At 39.7% G+C, this 22640-nt stretch overlaps 1 protein-coding gene across 16 annotated transcripts in view; it reads right to left on the reverse strand.

The window, feature by feature from the left end:
* SEMA4D (semaphorin 4D) overlaps positions 1-22640 on the reverse strand; it is a 103859-nt gene that overhangs the window by 32936 nt on the left and 48283 nt on the right. For 14 of the 16 annotated variants that reach the window (XM_074533172.1, XM_074533175.1, XM_074533186.1 and 11 more), the window contains 5 exons: positions 15932-15994; positions 7042-7434; positions 4709-4854; positions 3506-3568; positions 1059-1157 (listed from right to left, as the gene is read on the reverse strand). In XM_074533172.1, the coding sequence (XP_074389273.1) occupies positions 1059-1157; positions 3506-3568; positions 4709-4854; positions 7042-7135 (402 nt within the window). In that variant the 5' untranslated portion in view covers positions 7136-7434; positions 15932-15994. The remainder of the gene's footprint in view (positions 1-1058; positions 1158-3505; positions 3569-4708; positions 4855-7041; positions 7435-15931; positions 15995-22640) is intronic. The other 2 variants (XM_074533178.1, XM_074533177.1) reach the window with 1 other exon arrangement.

Below are 22640 nucleotides of genomic sequence, written 5' to 3' on the forward strand. Positions count from 1 at the left end.
ATGGACTATGTCATCAACTTCCAGCATCAAAGGCATTCGGAGTAAAATTACAGAAGGCATATGTGTTTTCATAAAAACTTATTGAGCCCCAAATACAGAGAAAAAATGTGATCCTATAATTTGTGAGGGTGAAAGCAGAAAAGAGCAAAAGATGGAAAGTTAAATCCAGACAGACTTCAAGAACGAGCACTCAAAAAAGCTAGACAGCAGGAAAGGCAGAGAAGTTAACTGATACATGGAAAGAACAAGCAATTACTCAATTAGACTGAAAAAAATGGAGACTCAGAAATAAAAAAGGCTTTCTGAGGTGGATTAAGCAATTTTTGAGATGATGGGAAATTTCTGAGATAGGGCAAAATCCAATTAGGCTTTAAAAAGCAACAGAGTACTTTTGCTGCTACTTTATAAATCCCTTACAAACCAAAGAATGAGAACCAGAAAGCTGAAAGGTAGCCACAGTACTTGGGAACTAATCAGTATGAAATGAAATGTATGTATGTAATGAATGTACCATGCAATGAAATCACTGGAAGCTAAAGGCACAAAGAATTACAAGATTTCTCAATTTTCGAATTGCTAAGAGCTGTAGTAAGGAAATGATACAAGAGTCAGTGGCGAGAAAAGGGAGTTTTAATTTTGTGCCAAGACTTCACTTTGAGGGATTCAGCACTACACATCTTTGGCACAGCCAGGAGCAGAGACAAGCAGAGATAGGAATCTGAGAAATTTCAGGGAGATTCAGTAATGAGTGGCAGTTGCAACCACTGTAATTTCAGTTTTAGTAACTAGCTTCATGTTAACACACAATAGATGAAGAAGTATAAAAGCTAAGAAAAAGCAGATCTGCAGTTAGACCCCAGTAATCAGTAATTCATTCAGTGCTATGAAAAAGGAACAGTATAGTCTACCCCTGCGATGTGACAGTGCAACAAGTACTCCTAACCTTACAGCCAACAGTGAAGATGCAACTGTTTTGGGAAAAGAGAATAACTCATTGTCAACCTGAGCTGCTTTTAAGTTACAGCTGTTGCTGGTCAAAACATACGGACATTTCTTACCAGGTAATCACATGTTGGCTGAAATGCATTAGTTCCACACACGTAGAGGAAAGTATCATTCAGCTGTTGCAAGACACGCACGTAATTACGACATTCTGTCTGTAATAGAGGATGAGGAAAGGACTAGTCTGATAAACCATAGCTGCCACATTCCAACATACACAAACAACACTGCCCATTGCTGCTGCTTATGCCACATCACACAGGCAAGCCCAGGTGACACATGGGTAACACTGGGACACCATCTCCCTAGAATCTTCAGGAGCTCTAATCAATCCTGCAAGCAGCTGGTTTCCTACAGCCAGTAGTATGCAGATGCCTCAGAGTCCTCTAGCAGGACAGTATGCTCAGCAGGGTCCATCCCAAGCTGTTTTATTGGAAGGACAAGCTCCAAACACACCTCCAGTTCATGGGAACAACTAGTTAAACACGCAGCGAGTTTTAGACTTTGTCACCCCTTGTATATCTAGATGGCACAATGACAGCCAAGGTTGCTTGTTAAGCGCAAAGCCTCGAATACCCTTAAATTAGCCACAAAGCTTTGTCACATATAGCAATATCTTCTTCTTTTTTTCCAGTCCTTGGAACTGTCCAAGGATGCTCCACAATATCTTTAGCTCTAAAACAGAACACGGAGTTTGACCAAAATCCTTAATAAAGGATACAATAAAAATTCAGAATAATAATTAATTAAAACAACTCTAAACGACCACTTAAAGAGAGAGAAAAAAAACCAGTGTCAATAACACCCCCTAATTCTTCCTGGTATACTGCCATATCCCTCCACTAACTGCTGTTCCATGAACTTCTTAAGCAAGTTTAAGTACTGACCCTACTATTCCTTCTTATGAGACAAATTAGGTATTTCTGTGACTGTATAGGAGAAAAAAGCAGGGAGAAGAGTGTAAAATCAATTTTCTGCCAGACAAGGCCCTTGAACAGCTGTATGAATGCTTTCTGCCAGATAAGGTCCTTGAACAGCTGTATGAATGTTTTCTGCTGGCATTGTACAGTACAGTGCTGATGGGAGGGGGAGAGAACTGCCCACTTAAGTTTAAGAAATAGCAGTAGTGGCTTAATATCTTGACCCTTTTGAAACTACTACACTGTGCAAAGCACCACAGCTACCCCATAAATGGGACTAGAAGAAGGTTAGAAGTGAGGAAAAAGCATGGCTAGCTGCTAAAGTATGAGCTGCTAAACTGGGAGCAGGAGAAAATAAAACATATTCAGAGCTCTATCAAAGTACATATTTATGGGGTTTATTATACCCACCAATAATTTTTGAGAGGACTTCTGGAGATTCACACACGTCTGCTAAACATATGCTCATGCACGAGACAAACTTATATCCCATATTTATCATGGCTGAGTATCAGTATTATTAATACCAACCACAATTGATCCATAAAATAAAAGAATTCTCTGATCCTATTCTGCAGAGGTAGACAAGGAGGAAACACACCTTAAACATCTGTCATACCTCATGTTCAAATAATGTACTGAGGGTCATCAGTGGTCAGTCAAGGAAAAGAAGCAGCTAGTCAAAGGGAGACAGCCCACTCCCATCCCAATGAACCACATGAACACAGGATAACTATCAGCCCTGGATGCGTCAACTAAACAGGCTGCACATTCAAGCATCACATCCCTCCATGTGCAGAATAGATCTGCTTTTTGTATTCGGAGAACTTGCAGACTTCTACTTTCAAACCTGTGTTAAAAGCCTGACCATCAGTCTTTCCCAGTAAATCTTTGCTTTACTGCATCATTAAATGAAGTGGTGTTACACAAACAGAATGGTACGTTCACACACAGTCAACTACCCCAAGCAAACAGGCAAGACGAGCAGGCCAGCCTGTGCCCTGGCAGTCATAAGGAATCAGTGGTTCCCAGAAGCACCAGGGGATCCTGCCAAGCTGACAGGAGGTCTGGTTGCTCTGGTGCCCTCTGAGCTGTCTGAGTTACACCACAAGTGGAACACCTGCCAAGCAACACAAAATACGCATAGACAAAGCTAGCAAAGAAATAAACTCGCCTAATAAAAAACCCCTATGCCCTAAAGCAAAGCACACAAAATTAATCATTCACTCAGTAAAATCAAATGCTGAGAAGGAATTACTGCAACAACAAAACACAACAGTTGCTACCAATTACTTCAGTGACAGTAATACTGTTTTATCATCTTAATGAAAAAACATTAATATTAAGCACACATTAGGGTGTGTTCAGATTTTCAAACATTCAAATAATATTCAACAAGAAAAGTAATGAACTAAAAAAAGACTAAGCATGCTGCAATTTCTAACACTCAAGTTAATTTAAAAAATTTAGGTGATTGTTTTGAAATTTTAATTTCAAACAGTTGCAGACTTTCTTCTTTCAATGTCATTCCTCTTGAAGTGAAATGTGCAAGACCTTTCTCCAAGTTCAATAAAAGTACATACCTGTTCTGATTTGCCCTTAACTGCACATTTAGTCCTTTTATCTTCTGTGACCTTCCAGTGCAACTAAGTCAAAAAACATGCAACAAAAAAGCACATTGTACTTTAAGTCAATGCAAGGTCTGAAAATCTTGCAGTAACACACAAGAAACGTGAGACATTTTGCAAGTAGCATTCAAAGGTTCAAAACCATTTTTTCCCAAGGAGGTGACATTTTCAAATGCATGTGCCTTAATCAGAACTAAACTATCATCTTTCAGGTTCATAATGATGATTCCCCAGAAATAGTTAATGAACTTTTCATTAACATATGCATTAGGGAAATGCAACTGTTACTGACTTAAGTATTTTTTCAATTTGAAGTACTTCTCTATTTCATTAACACTGGAATAAAAAACACTTGGGGGAAAGGAATCAAAGAAAATTTAGTGGACTAATTTGCATTATACTGAGTACAACTTTACAATTATGTTGTATATGCTGGTGAAAGTGCCCACCACCTATGAACGTGTTTTTTGGATTAAAAATCATATAAGCAACTTCTAAAGCACCCTAGGTGATAGTCCATGCTGTACCTGTACATGTGAGCCTGTGTTGCTGATGGGATGAAAAGCAGGAGCCTGGGAAGGACCTGGAAGCAATATAACAGTAGCAGACTTCTGCCTGGCCTAATTTACTCTGAGAAACCAGCCCAAACATATTCAAAATACTTCTCTGAGTGAGCTGATCGACCTGTCTGCACCACTACTTGCTGTGCAGACACACCTAAACACCAAACAGAAGATGAAACTGAACGGACAGGGCCGTCTTTTGCAGCACATTCTGCAGCCTCTGAGCAAGCCCCAGATTTGCCTCTGTTTCAGGTTACTTTTTGACTCAGATTAACAGAAAATGGCCCATTCCTGATACTAAGAAAACATGTAAGAACTACCACTGCGGGTGATACCCACAGTTCCTCTCGTCCATCCTTCTCCCAGGAAGAAAATACCCAAGGAGATCTCCAATTACTTGCTGATATCCAGCTTCTATTTTCTTATTCTTTTTTAGTCTGTAAAATCTTCCAGAAATAATACTGGAGTAGACCATATAGAGCAACTTCTCTTTTAGGTACTTATTTGTCTAAAATGCAATGCTACAGATATCAGGAAATTAAGTCAAATTTGGAGTACCATTTTTACCTGGAGAGTAATGTATTAAAAGGCATACCTCATGCTGCTTCTCAGCAATATTCACCGCATTTAAGGCAAAGATCACTTCCCGGGCTCCTACATACAGAACGTTTTTGTCTTCACTTAACAGCAAGGTTGAATAGTTTGACACTTTTGAGTCATTAAAATGTATTAGCTGGACCTCTGTTGAAATGGAAAAAAAATAGCACCTCATGAAGAAACAATCACCTAGGGTCAAGCTCCTGAGTAATTTTTTCTAAGTTGTCTAAGCAGCTGTTGGAAAACTTGAAAACAACAAAGGTTAATTCAGACAACCCATGTAAAAGACAAGGGACCCCTCAGAAGCTTGAAACAGCAGAAACAGCAGCTTCCACCAACATAAAATCACTCCTCCCAACTTTCTCATTCAAATTCAAATGCTCAAGTATTTCCTTTTGTGGTGATCCCTGTAACTCACTTCTTCATTTTTTTTCCTACTTGCTTTTTCTAAACTTGTATTTTCCACATCCACTGTCAGATTGTTCCTCAACTTTTCTTTCCATATACCAATCTACTGTGGAAAATCAGGCCAGTCACCACATCCCTTTGCAACCATCCTGAACAAATCCTACAAAATATCCAGCACCTTAAGAGAACTCTTCAGCATACTGACATAACAGAAAGAAGACACAGAAGCGAATAACAAACTATTTGCAGCTGACTGTAAAGTGAAAACAGAGATTAAATACACAACATACACACAAAATAACAGCATGAGGGAAAAATCAAGATGAATAGAAATAAGACAAGAAAAAGAGGGAAATATGAGAGAAAAGGCAGTGGAATGAGGAAGTGTGTAGAATGGACCAAAATGGCTTGAAGAAAGATGACACAAACTGACTAATACAAAAGGGGTTTTTTTTCTGACTGTACAACTGTAATGTAAGAATGACTGAAAGCTTTGTACATGAAGACACAAGATTAATTAAGCATAGCTTTTAATGATACAGATGAAAACAATGTACTATTACTTCCAATTGTAAAACTCCAGAAACATTAATTTTAAACTAGATTCTCAAGCATGTAATTTTGATATCTTTTACTTGGCAGGAAAATTTTCCCAAAATGGATGAACTGGTTAATGCAACTCCACTGAACTAAAGTTCCCTCTCCTATTCAAAGTAGGTTTCCAACATTTAAATGCAATAATCTTCAGCAGACAGAGAAATAAATTGCAGGAATTAAAATAAACTCCTTCATTTTGACTAATTTGGATGTGAGTTGGCAGTATCTTACTATGCCATTAAATAGCAACTTGCCAAAAATACAAGACAGAAGCATCAAGCCATGTGTAGGCCATCCTTTCTGAAAGGCTGCGTCAGCAACTCACTAATTGCTATACTAACCATCAAGCAAAACAGTCATCCCATGATCTGCTTATTCCTACTACATTCTTAATCTCCATCTATCTTTTCCTACAGAATGTCTGCTCAGAATTTAACATCCTTATTTAAGACTGCTTCAATATACAGCCAATGTATTTGAATTTGTTCAGTTATTGTACACTTGGTAAAGTAATCAGTTGCTGCTTACTTACATTAAAGAAGGACCAAAAGACAAAATCTCTTAAAGCATCCATGCCACATGGGTAATGGGGGATTAGAAGAAGAAAAAAGGGGAAAATGCATATATTCACAAATAACTACTCTACAGACTTTGGTCTCAAGTTCTTTTCAGACCTAGGCTAAATTATTAAACCAAAAGCTAGGGATCCCGATTTCTATTACTTCTCTTTGCACTTATTTTGCAGACTTCTTATTACTGTACTGGGAAATTATGAATATATGCTGCAATTTCAAATGCAAGAAAAAGCATTGTTCTGTGAAAGACTTTCATATCGAGACACCATAAAATGCTGTTGAAAGACGGCCCAATGCTGATTTTTTCCTTTGTCTGTTGATTTATTTAATGCTCAAGACAGCTTGGTGTCAAAACAGATTATTAGCCAGAGAGGTGCATTTTGCTAATGTATTCAGACTCCAGATAAAAATAATTTGTTTAAACTAAAATACACCTACTGGGGTTTTCCCTTGAAACAAGTTTCAATTGCAATATCCTTCAGCTGAGAAAGCCAAATTTGGAATTCCTCCTCTGTTTCAAAAACTGTTTTCAAAGCTGCTTGAAGGAATCAAAATCAGTTAACCCAGTGCCTGAATGACTTTTGAATATTCTGGTCCTACGAATTTCATAAGGTGAGCAAAGTAGCAACACCTGACCAATTCACAGCAAGTTGGCTGAAAGAACCTAAAGCCTCAGGGAGCTTCAAATCCCACAGAAACCCTGAGGATGTGACAATGTCCCATGTTACAATACTTAAATTTCTGCTCTTACCTTTGTGTTCCCAAGTGATCCTTGGCACTGGGCCAAATGCTATTGCCACTTCTAGCAACAAACCCCAAACAGCATAAAAAGCACACAGAGCCATCTTCAGTGTCCCTGCTCTTCGGGGCTCACTGGGTAACTGCAGCAGGTAGTGTTTCTTTGGCAGATGAAATGGAGACCCCAGGGAGTATTAGAGACCAGGCATTTCTGCTCTTGAGAGCAACACAACAAGGGAGGCTGGAACAACTGTACAAGTACGTGCTTTTCAGCAGATCACTTCAAGAGAACGCACATTTTCCAGGATGCTGCATACACAGACTGCCCACACGCTCCACAGGCTGCAGAGCTGCTGAGAAGTGTGACTGAGTGCATTCTTCTGTTTCACCAGAGAAATAAATGATGCTGTGGAGAGAGGAGGGAAGCAAGAAATAGAAGAGAAAGCAAACTAAATACTGCCGAAAATAGCACTGATGTTGCAGTATTTCTACAGCTGCCTGCATATCTTACTTTGGACACAAAATATATTACTTGGTGAAAATCATATTGTTAAAAACAAGACACACATTACATGACAAATGGGCAATAATTGAAAGCAATCATTTCAACCTAGAATTCCAAGTGTATATACTTTGAATTGTCAACTACACAATGCACAAAACTTGATTCTAGTCTATTCTTTCAACAGTGTGTCAAAGAAAATCCCACCTCTCTTAATAAACAATAAACAAAGATAACAAAAACCATTAGTATCACAGAGCAAAGAACATGAGAAGTGCAGCATTAATAGTAAGAATGGTTACACAATCTGCTGTACCTCCCATACTTGGGATCTTACAGAAGTCTTTTTTTTTTAGTGAAGTTTCCTATAATGCCACTAAACTGTGGTGTGCAAGGGGTAAAAACACAGCTACAGAAATGAAGAGCCAATGCACTCCACACAAAAATTAAGAGAGAAAACACTTCAACAGTGAAACTGCTAGTACCATGAAAGTACCATGGAAGTCACTGCGCCTTCAAGTCAACTATTACTCTAAGACCATGAAAGGCCTGTCCTAATAAACAAAACTGTCCAATGCTTTCTACACCATCTTCTAGAAGACTCCAGTCCTTCTGTCTTCACCATTCCTAGGTGAAGACTCCAGAAGCAGTTAGTGCATTCATAAATTACTTGATCATAAACAGGTTTTGAGGCCTGTACACTTGGGGTGGTGATGAAAAAAAATATGTTGTCCTTTGCAGCAAGATGCTAGATTTTCAACATGCCACCACTGCCTGAGACACTGAGGTGACTCTAGTAAAACACACTACAATACAAGATGACTGTAATACCTAGAGGTTATCCAGCAGGAGGGTGAGTGAAAGTGTATTGATTTTGCACGGCCTGGTTTTGGTAGCAGGTGGGCTTCACAAGTGGCTCATGGAAGAATCTGCTAGAAGCTTCCACCACATCCAGTAGAGCCAACCTGTGGCAGCTCCAAAGAAAGAAGGGCTATTGGCCAAGGCTGGCCCAATTACAAATGGTGGTAATGATAACATACTTAAGAAGAAATCAAAACACAGTTGGTGGAACAGTTTTAGTTGTGAGCAGAAAAAGGCAGAGTGAGAACATGTGAGAGGAACAGCCCTGCAGACCCCAAGGTCACTGAAGAAGAGGCAGGAGCTGCTCCAGGCACAGAGCTGGCATTCCCCTGCAGCCCCTGGTGCAGCCCATGGTGAAGTGAGGCAGCTGTGCCCCTGCAGCCCATGCAGGTCCGTGGGGATGCTGAGATCCACCCACAGCCCATGGAGGAGCCCCAGGCTGGAGCAGGTGGATGCTATGGGAAGCTGTGACCCCGTGAGAGAGCCGTGGAGAGAGGGGCCCTGCTCCCCTGCTATAGCAGCCTCTCCTTGAGGGACTGCACCCCGGGGAAGAGTGGCCCAGGCTGCAGCAGTTTTGGGAGGACTGTGTGTCCATGGGAGGGACTCACACAAGGCAGCAGGTCAGAGAGCTGCTGCCCTTGAGAGGGACTCACATCAGAGAAGTTCACGGAGAACTGTCCCCTGTGGAAGGGACCCCACGGTGCAGCTGGGGAATGCAGGATAAACCATGGCTGATGAATTTACCAAAATCCCCATTGCCTGTCCTCTGGTACCACTGGGGTAAGGAGGTAGAGCTTAGGAAGGAGGGAGGGGTGGAAGTTGTTTTTAAGGGCATTTTTTAGTTCTCATTCTACTCCTGTTCTAATTGTGTCGGTAATGTTTTCAATTCATATCTCTAATTACAGCCCGCTTCACCCATGACACTAGAGGAGAAATCTCTACCAGTCCTTATCTCTACCCATGAACCCTTAAATTTTCTCTCCCCTGCCCAGCTGCTGAGCAGAGTGAGTGAGGAGCAGGGTGGGAGTCTGGCATCCAGCCACCATCAGCCCACTTAGTAACATTGAAAAGGAAGGGACCGGTACCTGAAAGACACAGAGGTAACAAGACTAGGGGAAAGCTGAGCAAGAACATCTCTAAGCACAAGCAAGATTCCCCTGGGAGGATGTGGTTTTAAGCAGGAAAAGGCAAGGAATCTCTTGTAAGTGCAGCCAGTGGATCTTAAGTAAAGTGGCCAAGTAGAAGACCGGCAACCACATTTTAAGTGTTTACACCTGCTTTAATAAATGATCACAGGCAAGATTAAAAGATTTAGAAATCTCATTTACTTTTATAAATATCTTCTCTACTAAGAAAAAAATCCACACAAGACTGTAACTTGCTCAAGCTGAACCTGTAACTTCCTATTTTTTATGGGTTTTTTTGCTCTTGGTAAGCACTTTGGATCAAATCCAACTGTTTGTAGCAGGTCGTATTAATCGTTTTGGGTTTTAATAATGTTTTCAGTTACCAGGCTTTTTTGTGTGTCCTTCCTGTTTATCATCATATACAAGCAATTCCAGGTTTTACTCTCCAATACATTAAAAAGTGCCCACTCATCTGAGTCACAAGGCATGACATATTCTGAGGCAAGCAAACAGCTTTACAGGTGAGTGTTTAAAAAGGGAACAATAGTTCAATTATTGAGTTCCATGCAGTTTAGCTATTCTATTTTAAGAGAAATGTAAGGAGGAAAACAGCAGTTTGAACAGATAATCCTTTGCTTAATGCTACCTTTTGTTACTGAAAAGACTGCATGTAAAAATCAATTCCCCATCAACTCTTGATTTTATTTTGTAATTTTTAAATTTATTTTTAATTTATTTTTAAAGATACAGCCAGGACATCTTAATGCTATCAGTTATGTACAATACCATACCGCAGAGACAACTCCAGAGAAGACTTCTGAAGTCCTGTACATTTTTTCAACTTTCAAGTAGAATTAGCAAATATAAGCCCTAGTAAAGGAAAATCCTGAGCCTTCTATAGTCACATTACATTCCTAGTCCAGCTCGCCTACCTCAGTAAATGTAAAATGACAGTGAAGCTTGAAACATATTAAATTATCGTTCGAAGAAAACAAAGGGTCTGGCTGGATCCTTTAATGCCAGCTTTGCTGTGTGGACTGAGAATTGCTTCAGCTATACAAAATGGAAATCTGTGATTTCATTCCTATCTTGTACACAAGATTGCAAGAAAGGTCCTTTTTCACATTAATAAATTTGACTTCTCAGACATTACTTGATCTAGGGCAAAATTTTGCATGTTACAAAATGACTACGGTGAGCACTACACACCCAATTGTGCAAGACCCACTTTGTTCTTATTTCTATAACTTAAATAGAGATGAAAATGCACTCAGAACCTTGTCCTTTAATTTAGCCTTCAATTTAGTTATTCTCCCCTGCCCCTCCCTTCCCTGTGCTGAAAATTATCTGGAGTAAGTCCTTCACTGACATCCAGTGTGAGGCCATTCATAATCTAATATGAACCTCTTTTTACATAAAGCAAGTCATACAAGAAAGAAAAGTAAAACAAAAATAAAATTAAAAGGCCTAGACAATGGCCTCATTTCCAGATTAACTTGGTTCCATCAGCGTTCACTAGCTTTGATTAGATCTGAGTGCTTTGAATTTCTGAAAAGTTAAGTCTCCTAATACTTTGAGCATTAGTCCCAAAAAAAAAAAAGCCAGAATTTGCTTGGAAACAAGTACACTGAAGAAGTAAAGGAGAAAGAAACCTGAAATATTTGGCTACATAAATAAATTCTGATTAAAATGACCACAGGTCTACTTTTCTGTAGAACTGTTAAAACTTTTCTGAGGTAAATGATCAATAATCCATAATTTAGGGACTCTGATGTTAATTTTGCATCAGCGATGTAATGTGTAATGATGAAATGGAGCAAAATGAGTTTTCTGTGATGCTTGTACTTATGGTGACTAAAAACAGAGCAACTGCAGAAGCAATCAACGCGGCTTCTGTCAGTTTGGCAGACCACAGCTGGAAGCTCAAAGCTGTGAACATTCCCTTGACATGTAAAATTCTAATGCATGGAAAGAGAAATAGGTAGAAACAACCTTCTGCTCTCTTGAAGTATAGAAATTCAAAGCTGTTAGAAAAATTTCAGACTGCATAACTGCTAGTAAGGAATACTAGCACAAGTTTTGAAACCAGAGAGTTGCAATGGCATATACTGACTGTTATGAAGATCAGAACCCATCTGTCTCTCACATCACCTGTGTCACTGGGCATCAAAGAAGCAGCACTTAAGTCCACCTTCTGGAAAAACGCAAAATGCTAGTCATGCAGTGCGAGAAGCTGGAAAACCAGTCATGGGAAGGAGACTGTCATCCTTCTCATACTCCAGGACACAGAGGCAAAGTACACACAAAGCAGTACTTGTGAACACAAAATTTCATCTTTCAGACATGTCAATTCCACAACCCTCACCAGTACCCAGGTTTTTTTGTAAGTAAGGCAACCCAGAGGCGTCTCCTTCCCCAGTCAGCATGGTACAGCTGGATCCAAGTGTGTATCTGACACAAGCAAATACCCCACAAGCTGTGGGATCTCAGCACCTCAGGACTGAGGTGCCGAGTCACCAAGACCACCCTTGGGGGGCTCGGGAGTTTTGGAATGTTGTCAGAAATATCTGGTGGCTGGACTTTGATCTTACACGGGAGACGACACCAGTATGAGGATAGGAGGATTTCACCAGGGTGAATGGTGAAGGGATTAGTTAGTTAGAGAGTGAAACACAGGGTTTAGGATTTCTGTACAGGGGGGTTTAGAGAAGTAAGATGGAGGAATTGGGGTGTGTCTTGTCTTTCTTCTTTTTTTTCTTCTCTTCTATTTTCTGTGGTGATGGTGGCACTTTGAGATTGGTTGTTACTAAAAGTGCACTGAGCAATAAGAGTGAAAGGTATTGGGGAAAAATGATAAATATTGTATACGCAACTTTAGGTATAAAGATAGGTGACCGCCCCGGCGGGGGGGGAGTGTACTCATGGCTGGCTGCTGAGCAGACCTCTGTCGGGCCGAAAGAAAATCTTTTAGATAAACAATTAATAAACACAGAGACCGAGAAAAGAACTGAAGCCTCTTCTGTTCCTTTGAAACACGGGCTGCCCCAAGGCCACCCCGGGCCTTTCCAGGCCATCCAAACAGCCGAAAACTGGACACAAGCTAGCCAGATTCTGGAATTTCAAAGCTAGGAAATGGCCAATTTTGCAACGCTTGTTTCAAAATATTTTTTCTTCCGATAAACACTTCGTTGCATTGTGCAACTTCTCAGTTTGGCTCAGTATTACATAAAGTGCTAAGTGGATCTAGTTTTATTTTGTATATGAAGGTTAAAACCAGGAGAATTTATTAACACACCAGAAACAGTCAGCATCATAGCTGGGACTCTTGTGATTCCCAAGAAATGATCATTACCATCACAGACGATCCAAACTCTCCCTTAAAGAAAGTCGAAGGTGCACTGGCCATTCTGGCCTAATTTCATCACTCTCTTCATGATTCCCCAACCATACTAAGTGCCTCTATGATTTTCACCCCTTTTTGTATTGCACTTTATTCTCCTCCACAGGGTTTTCTCTCCCTGCAATCCCTCATCCACTCTGTACTTAAGTCTCCCGTGCCATCACCCACTTTTCTTCCCCAACACAAGCAATGCACAGCTCCATGACCACAGGTGATGTCAGCCCCCCCAGTGAGGCTGCCAGACAAAAGACCACGTTCCTTAAAGGAAGGCCCTTTAAAGCACATACTTCCCTACCTCTCTATAAAATCAATGTCACATCACTCATTGTCCAGGGACAGCAGAATGAGGATCTCAGAGCAAAGAACAACTAACTGCAAGACACCTTTCCTTCCCACTGCCAGGAGTGAAACAACCACGCCATGGCAGGTTTGCCAGGCAGCCTATCCCACTACTTTTGGATAATTTAAAAAAAAAACAAGAAAACAAACAACAAAAAAACCGAAAACATTTGCAAAAGTTGCAAGGAGTAACTTGTAAGTTACTATGATGAGGGATATGAAGCTCAATATGTGGAGACAGGCAAATTTATTGATTGAATTGCTTCCACCAGCAGAAAAGGGTGAGTTAAAGTATTCAGCTGTCAGACAGCATAAATTCCAAGTTCTCCCCACATAACTTTCTTTTGAAGCTTTAACAGAATACAAGTCTGCTTTAACATTTACTGATGCCTATTTTAGAACAGACTCTAAGGCTCTGTGCTTGAAAAACAAACCAGAGAAATCCAACGAGATTTTGCTTAAACCTGGTTTTTTCTTTTTCAATTTTGTTTCCAAAACTGAAAGGAAAAGTTAGCAATATTTGTATTTTAAGTAATTTTGATTACACAGTGAGTCTCCAGATTCTAGCTGGTCAGAGTGACCCAAGATACACTAGAAAGTCTTTTTTCCCAGCCTGGCGGTCAAAGAAGGAGTCAGAGCTCCTCATTTCTCAGTCTCAAAGTTGTTTATTGTATCTTATCTATAATTTTTTTTTCTCCTGTCCTGCGAGGTCCACTCAGCAAGACAGTCAGGCACTCTGCCTGCCCCTCAGAGGAGGTGTTCTCTTTTTATAGTAAAAACTACATGTTCAATATTTACAATTACTTTGCAATACCTATCATCTATGTCAGACAGCGAGCTTCTACTCTAAAAGTGCCAAAATTGCAGCAGACGATGGAGGCCAAGAAGAAGAAGAAATGTTGGACACACCCAGATTCTTCCATCTTGCCCCTGAATCCCCATGCTAAAAACCCCAAAAACTCAATTTTTCCACCCAGTGATAAATTCACTATCATTCTACTTAAACTTTTGTGGCTTGTAATTCTTCATATAAGGTTGGTAATTGTTTTTCCGAGCGCTAAATCAAAGGCACAGGGGTCTTGGGCTCTGTGCCAAGGTCTCTGAGCCCCCTGGGCAGGGGTTTAAGTCCTCCAGGGCAGCCAGAGGAATTTCCTGGGTTCCAACAAGTAAGAAGTGCACAAATTACTTTTGATATCTGAGTTTTATTTACATAGTTTGTGAATTTCAGAACATAGTTTGTGAAGAAAGGGTGCTTTAGTTCTCACCCTTTTACAAACCTCAAGCACAGTGCCATTTTCATACAGTCTCATGAAAAACATCATTATTTTCAATCTTTTTATTATAAAATATATATGGATTCATCTTCTCCTGAGGTAAGGTACAGCCTCAAACTAGCAAACCAGTAGCCCTTTATGATTAACATACATGTAGAGCGTGCAATTATTTGCCTTTTGAACTGTAACCAAAATACTCTGTAGTTGCTAGATGATTACAGATTAGATGAATATTCCTAAAACAATTTGGTGTGGTCTTTATCTCTACCACAAAGCCTGCTGAAGGATGTGCACTAGTAGTAAAATATAAATGTTGAGGAAACAAATTCCCAGTTTTCGGCCAGAAATAAGTATTTTCTGTTTCTGCATGATAAATATGTCATCAAGCAGTCCTCAGAAAACTAAGGCTCGTGCTTAAAGAAGAGAATTTATCTCCAGAGGGACACTGCTAGAGATCCATTACATTTTTTAAACTCACATTCCTGTTCTTTTACTACTACGTTCTTTTTCTGTGGGAAAAGATTACACGAAGATAAAGTATTACATGGAAAAAAAATGACAAGACAGATTAAAATCCTTTTTTTTTTAAGGTTATTGTGGGTAGATCTCTAGGAATAGGATTCAACTTCAAAGAGCAACAAGAAAGAGCTAACTTGGATGCTGAGTTATCCCAAACACAGAATTCAAGAGCTGCCCTGGGCATGTTCTAAGACCGTTTTCTGCCTGACTGGGTACTCCCAAATATTAAACCTGGGTTGTGACAGTGACAGTGTTGCAGTTAAAACCAAGCAAGAAATAAAGTTCCTGAAGTTCATCTTCTCCTACTACTTAAATATACTGTCTATCAAAAAAATATTGCTCAGTTTCTTTCTCATTTTTTCTTGGGCTCATAGGACTGAATGAGTCATTTGAAGTTATTTGAAGATGCCTCTTGGCAACTAATGGCACATGTGGAAGTACCTGCATGTTTAAATTAACAGGTATGTGTGCCTTAAAGAAAAACTATACTAGGTGTCCAACAACACTTTCAGAGTCAAACACCTCCAAAAGCAAGCCCAGTACCCCTTTATACATACAAAACACATCACAGAGGAAGGTGCAACCATGAAAATGACCTTTTAGTGGTAACTAAAGAACAGGTAAATACAGAGTATGTTCCTGAGTGAAAGAAGTCCTTTCCTGAGAAATTTCCTAAGTATTCTGGTCTTGAAGAAAAAGAATGTAATAAATCAAACTTATAATCCAATCCTGATTTATATTTCTCAGTATGTACTAAGTCCCCAGTATTCTTAAAGCACATTTATCTGCTTTGCTAACAAGGACACCTGCAAAAGAGTCACCATGAACCCAACACAGCTCCCCTTGCTGTGGGGATGTACCTCTGGTTTCAATGTACATACCTGCCACCCTTCGGAGCCTCCTGCACACCCCAGAGCTGGGAAGCCGTCAGAAAAACGTCCTTTCTGAAAAGAGGTAAGAAACAGGCTTTGACATCAGTACTACATAATCCTGAAGGGCAAGTTCTGATATGGGAATCATAAAAAATCCTCCCTCAAAAGTTTGGTTTTTATTTTTCAGATTTCCAGGGTAGAGCATTCCTGACAAAAAACAGAACTGCTACATTTGCATCCAATGAGCCAAGATCCTGATGTTGCACTTAACATGAAAAAAATATTAAGCAGACCTGACAAAAAGCAGACACATCAGCCCTTTTAAAACTCAATTTGTTTGTCCTATCCCAAGCTGGCTGATATCTACCCAGCACAAAATTATTCAGTACTTGCACTGCAGTAGCAATTACTGATATTGGTAAGAGTCTGGGACCCCTCACATGATGGTACAGGATGTACTAGAGAGGTTAGACACCAGCCAACCCCACAAACAACTACCTTTACTAAATTCATATAAAGCAGTTCCAACACTTTCCTCCATTATTAAAGAACTGCATTATGCACCAGCTTAGGAAAGTGGCACTGGATATTGACAATGAAACCCAGCACGCTCATATTTATTTTGCTGTAATCACAGGTCACAGTGATAACCACAGTGGGCCACTCTGAAGCAATCACAACTGAACACAACAAAGCATTTATCCCAAGACTCTTCTACATTACGTGCTTCCAATATGCAGGCTCATAATACTGTTACATCAGATTGTATTTAGCATATGTATTTCCTAATGTTCATCAAAGCACTTTTAGAAGGCTGAGCCATGTGAAGGCATAGTGTTTTTTAAATGCAGGTCACCTCACAGTCTGAAGCAGATTTCACTATAGTCAGCAGTAAAGGGGCTCCTAAAGATGCAAGTGCTAAGATGGTACACCTGACATAAAATCTCCACTGCACTTCTGAAGGCTTCATTCTTGTCCCAGAAGATAATGACTCAGAAAATGGAAGCCTCAAAAGAAACAGGCTAGAGACAATTACAAGAAGCAGCTCAATATGGCAGGTCTGTCTGTAAGGGTGAGCCTACACAAGGTCTTTTCCAGAGACCTTCAACAGCGCATGTTTTGTGGCTACCAGTATAGCAAAAGGCATCAAACAGCTACATCACGCACATTTTTGCTTACAAAACAGTATTTTCAGTATCTTTTGGACTATATAAAGAGGGCAAGGTAGTCTAATTCTCCCCACAATCATTTTTGAACAAGATACACCACGAAAATCCATTACACCCATCCATGTTATTACCAATGGGCTACTTTTCACAAACAGTAGCAGAATGTAACTGACTGACTTCTGATGTGAAAAAACGCCATCCACCTTTCACTCTGTTGAAAACAAACTAGAGCAGGCAAGCTGTAAACCATCTGATTAGTTATGAAGCTCTCCACAAATCAACTTACACCAGATCACCTCTATGGCTTTAGCTACTCAGTATTGAAGTGAATAGGTAAAATTTACAAAAAATTCCTGCTTGTCACAAGAGGCTATCAATCAACACAGCCACTATCGCTATGGGAGTTTTCAGATCTAAGTACAGCTCCCTACAGCTTATGCTCCCAGAGCAAACTATAATCATCTATTTTAGCTTCACGTACCTTAAGGGAAAAAAAATTTCTCTTTTGCCTCTCTTGAGAAAGACCTTCCAGCAGCCTATACAAGCACTTTCACCGTAACAAAGCAGTTGCATCAAAATGAATAGCTACAGTAAGTGTGAAGCTCCTTTGAAAAGCCTAGCAGCAAATCAGCTGACCTGTATACTTTCCTGGCTTACTTTAAACAGCTTGACATGGAGGTTTTCAAGTCTTGGCATATAGGTCCCAGTTTCTAACTATGATCTGAGGTCACTGGGGACAGGAGGCAGGTGGCTGGAGGTCAGGCCACCTCTCAAACAGCCTCCGGATCACCACGGAGATGGAAAGAGGCACATGAGCTGCTAGGACTTCCAAGCTGAGCCACCTCAGCTCAGGAACTCTGCTCCAAACACAGTCCATCCCTCCTCAGTGTGGTCCTTGGGAAGGGGCCAGCAACCACCAGTGTTTCCAGCAGAGAAGCCCACAGGCATGGGGCTGGGTGTGAGGGTGGCTGGGGCTGAGGTGAAGGGTGGTTTGCAAGTAGGGGCTCATTCTCACATTCTCCTTTGGTCACAGCGCCATTGCCTGCCTGCCAAGACACCACCTGTAGCCATGCTACACACAAGAAACTACTCCCAGCTTGCCAGAAGCTATGACATAATTAAGCCCTTTAATCCAACTAGGACTTGAGCATGAAATTAAACCTCTATGTGAGCACTGCAGGCTGGCAGACATCCTTCAGATGCTCTTGCTTGACCCAAACCTCACAGGTGATCCTTTACAGCAGGTACTACAGAAGATCCTTAAAACTTACGCCCTGTCAGGTTTTAAGAGTACTTAAGTCTAAACTTATGGGAAAAACACCCCTCTAAACTGTTTCTTCTGGCAATGATTACTTAAGCTTGGGGAGAAAAATTACACCACGAATAGCTCATTATTTTGACAACTGTGACTAAGTCTTCAAAGATTAAAGAAAACACCTACTGGATTACAAATGAAAGACAGCCTGGAATACATTATGTAGAATAAAGAGATAGTCACCTTAACAAAATTTTTCATAAAAGATTCACAATCCTTCATATATGTGTGTTTGCATACACTTTATTTATTTGAAGAGCTCCTAATCTCTCAAATTCCAAACCACATTAATGTATTACAAGGCACTTCTGGCTGTCGCATCCTACTTGTTTTTAAAAAAAAATTAAAAATCTGAAGAACAACTATGATGTACTACTTTTCCCCTGCACATCAATTATGATCCAGATCAGGAGCATTTCTTTCATTTTCTATTCAAGCACATGTCTGCTGTAACCAGGTCCTTGTGATTCTAAATTAAGAGAAGAAAAAAGAAAACTCGCTTATGAACAAATTTTCTTTACTTGGAAGTCTCTTTGGGAGGCCACAGGGGCAAATTTTAAGTTTGGTAACATTTCTTGTGCTACAGCACTATACACTGACCTTACTGAAATATCATTTCCAGATAAATACCCTGATAATCTAGAGCTATATTTGCTACCTCTATTTCAAGTCAGCCACAACCTATACATACTGGTTTTCTTAGAAAAACTCATTTTAAAAGCTTATATGGAAGCCACAATAAAGCCAATATACAGCTATGAGTAAGACTGCCCAGACAGCTGCTCACAGACTGTGTCTGTGACTAAGAACTTTCCTGTTAATGCCATGTGTGGTTTTACAGCTTTGAATTACATGAAAAGGTAGGCTAGACTACAAACTTCAAGAACAGTGCATATTACCATCACTATATTTAAATAATTGATCTGAAACACTAAAATAACTGCTGCTGACATAGCCCCCATCCCATTCTGGATGGGGCTGGTGATTATATCTGCACCACCTGTGCAAGACACTGGGGGTGAAAAACCAAGTAACAAATGTGCTACAATATTTAGAGAGAAAAGCTCAATTTTTTTTCCCCTTTCCTGCCTGCAAAGTTTACTTTTAAAAAGTATCTTAATTTCACAGACCCATTTACTTGCCTATCAACACCGGTCTACTTTTACTAAACATTATAGGAAAAATAAGTACATGAGCTTTAACCTGAAGCAGAGGCCCATGCTAAACCTTGTTCTGAAACAATGAAATGAAAAAAGTCCTGTCAGATCTCGAAAAGACATCTCCATCTCACCCAAACTCTGCTGGGATTCTCAGTTTTAATTCCTGTCACCTCAGAACTCCTCAGATCTCACAAGCATCTTCAAAAAAGCCAAGAAAAATATAGAGACTAAACTGGTGGCAGAGAGCTACAAATGCCTTCTGTATCCCAATGACAAAATAAGAATATCAAGGCTGGGCCAGCTACTGCCATGATGAGAGTTTCTCCATTTCTAAGGATATTGAAAGAATCTGTTGTTAAGCAACTTAACTTCCATAAAACTCAATAGGAGCTTTCATGATAGTATCTATGCATCCCAACCCTTGTTCAGAAAAGGATATGAGGGGGTTTCACAATTTCAGCTTTCTTCCAGTTACAATACCATACAAGTATCAATACAAGAATATTTTATTAAAAGACATGGTAGCAGTTTAATAAAAAACACAGTAATGGTTCTGAACCAAATTCCAATAAAGGCAGAGAATACCAACACAACTATGTGAGTCCAACAGCCACAGCGCAGGAGAGAAGAAACAAGGAGGCACAAACGCATAAAGAAAGGAACAAGTACCAGCACTTCTGCTTGAGATTATTTTTAAGGCACCACTTCAGGGATATGTAAAATCTTTATGTATTCACACAGCCTTTGCTTAGGAAAGAAAAAAATTCAGAAGAAAGACTACAATATTCCAGTCAATGACCACCTCCACAATCAACAATTTTTCTGCTTTGAAAAGATCAATATAAAGGAGACAATTACTACTCCTCTTGTCATAAAATCCCACATAATCCATGTCTCCTTCTCCTTCTATCAGAGAAGGAGCAATCCTGGAAATTATTTGCTGGTTAAAAAACCTAAACAAAAGTCTAAGTTCTGCCTGCATTTTTCATTATTGCTCTTTCATCAGATGCTCTCTAAGGTCCCTAAGAAAATCCCAAAGACCCACAAAAACACGTCTTACCCAAAAGACTATCAGTTGCCAATTATGGAGAAACATCTTCTAATATTAATAAGATGTTATTTCTATATTCATTCTAACAACATGCCAACCCAGGAAAGCTAAAACTAAGATCAAAATGCTGTATAGTATACCACTTGTTTTCTTAAGAGCTTAGATCAAATAAGCAATTAAGTTTTGTCACTTTCAGAGAACTTTTGTTCCTGTTAAACTATGTAATACTACAGTATTTCCTGGTTTTACTTTTCTGGATTGTTTACATAAACTGCATTAGCCATGTTGACAGGTGATAGTCTGAATATGTTTAAGAGTTATCCAAACATAGATTAAGAAACACCTACATTTGACAGTGTTTCATATTTAGTGTTTTTCAATGCTGTCTTGGTATTTTTCTCTCTTGACTTGAGAAATACCTGGCCCTCTCCAAAAAAAAAAAAAACCAACAAACCACCCAAAAAACATTCCCCCCCTCCAAAAACAAAAAAAAAAACCAAGAAAAAGACAGGAAGAATTCTTCAGAAATGACTATTTTACTATCTTGATAGTGCAGAAAAACCCAGTTCAGTATCAAGATTCTAGTTTTTCAGGCTTTCAAGCCAGTTTTTAACAAAATATGCCAGATACTGACAGGTTCCAGATTCTGAAGTTTCTTGACTCTCAGAAGAGGCAAATACAACACAGCAGCAGTTTTCACTACCAAAACACCTCTGGGCTAGTTTGCCCACTGAGAACAATCAACTTGTTTGGCTGCACATATTCCTACACACTGTCAACACCCTGCACTGCTCAGGGACAGTATGCAAAACCAGCCTTAAACTACCTTTAAAAGTACATTCAAAACACTGCCTTTCTTTTTCTTTTTTTTTTTTTTTTATTCCCAAAAGTTATTTGGTATTCTTGCATGTGCAACAGAAGGAAAAAGAGGAGCAATTTTCACCTCAACACATAAAATTACAAAACAGTACTTCTTCAACTGCACAGCAAAAGATTCTGCACCCTAAAGAGAAGCCTTGGAAGAGGTTACCTGCTGTCCGTCCTGAGAAAGAGCTTCTGTGCTGGAAGAAAAAGGCAACTTCAGTTCAAGGAACCAGAGTCAGCTTCCTGGTTTTGTAAGACCTAGCACAGCCTCCCTGAGGGAGTTGCACAAGGTTGCTGAAGTAGGGAATTTGAACCAAGTTATTCAAAACAGTGGAGAAGTAATGAAAACAGAACTTAACTGTCTTTGGCTATATAAAAATCAGAAATTGAACCTTGCAGCGGTATCTACTATTAAAAAGAATCCCAATTAAAATTCACAGGTGGAATGCACCAATTTTTTGTAAAGCCAAAACAAAACTGTGTCCACAAAAACCCCTAAAAAGCTATAAAAGGGGATTTCCTCAAGTATTCCAAATTATGCAAGGACACCTCTGACTTGTGAACAGGTAACATTTTTTCTAGTTCTGAGTATCTTTATCTCACTATAATGCACCACACCTGCTTTATCACACATGCCACTTTGAAACTGTCTTCCTCTCACGCTCAATTGTACAAATCATAATGCGAATCATTGGAACTGGTTAGGACAACACTTCACAGCAGGACAAAAACATGCCCATTCAATACAGCAAGGCAATCAGAATGGACCACAAGAAATTCATACATTCTTGAATCCACGTGTACCACATTCCCAGTTACATTTGGGATGAAGAACTACAACAATGAAATGCCAAACAGGTCTGTGATAATAATTCTGAGTTCTCAGTTTTGGATGCAGTGAGGGCATGGGAGCATCACCACTCCAAAGTGCTTTACATGTCCCTCCACAGAGCTGCTTCTACTGCCAACCACACAAATCCAGCTTTGTATTTGACATGAATCACGCTGCCTCAACAGTAAAATCCATGCAATTTTTCCTTCATCTGGCATTACACACATTGAAGGTGGTGCAGTAAAGCCCTCTTTTATTTTTTTCTGCAATTAATTGTATTTCTGTGGCAGTTACCTGAAGAGTCACCATCAAATGCTGCCAATTCTC

This window comes from Zonotrichia albicollis, chromosome Z (assembly GCF_047830755.1).
Source record: "Zonotrichia albicollis isolate bZonAlb1 chromosome Z, bZonAlb1.hap1, whole genome shotgun sequence".
Lineage (NCBI taxonomy): Eukaryota > Metazoa > Chordata > Aves > Passeriformes > Passerellidae > Zonotrichia > Zonotrichia albicollis.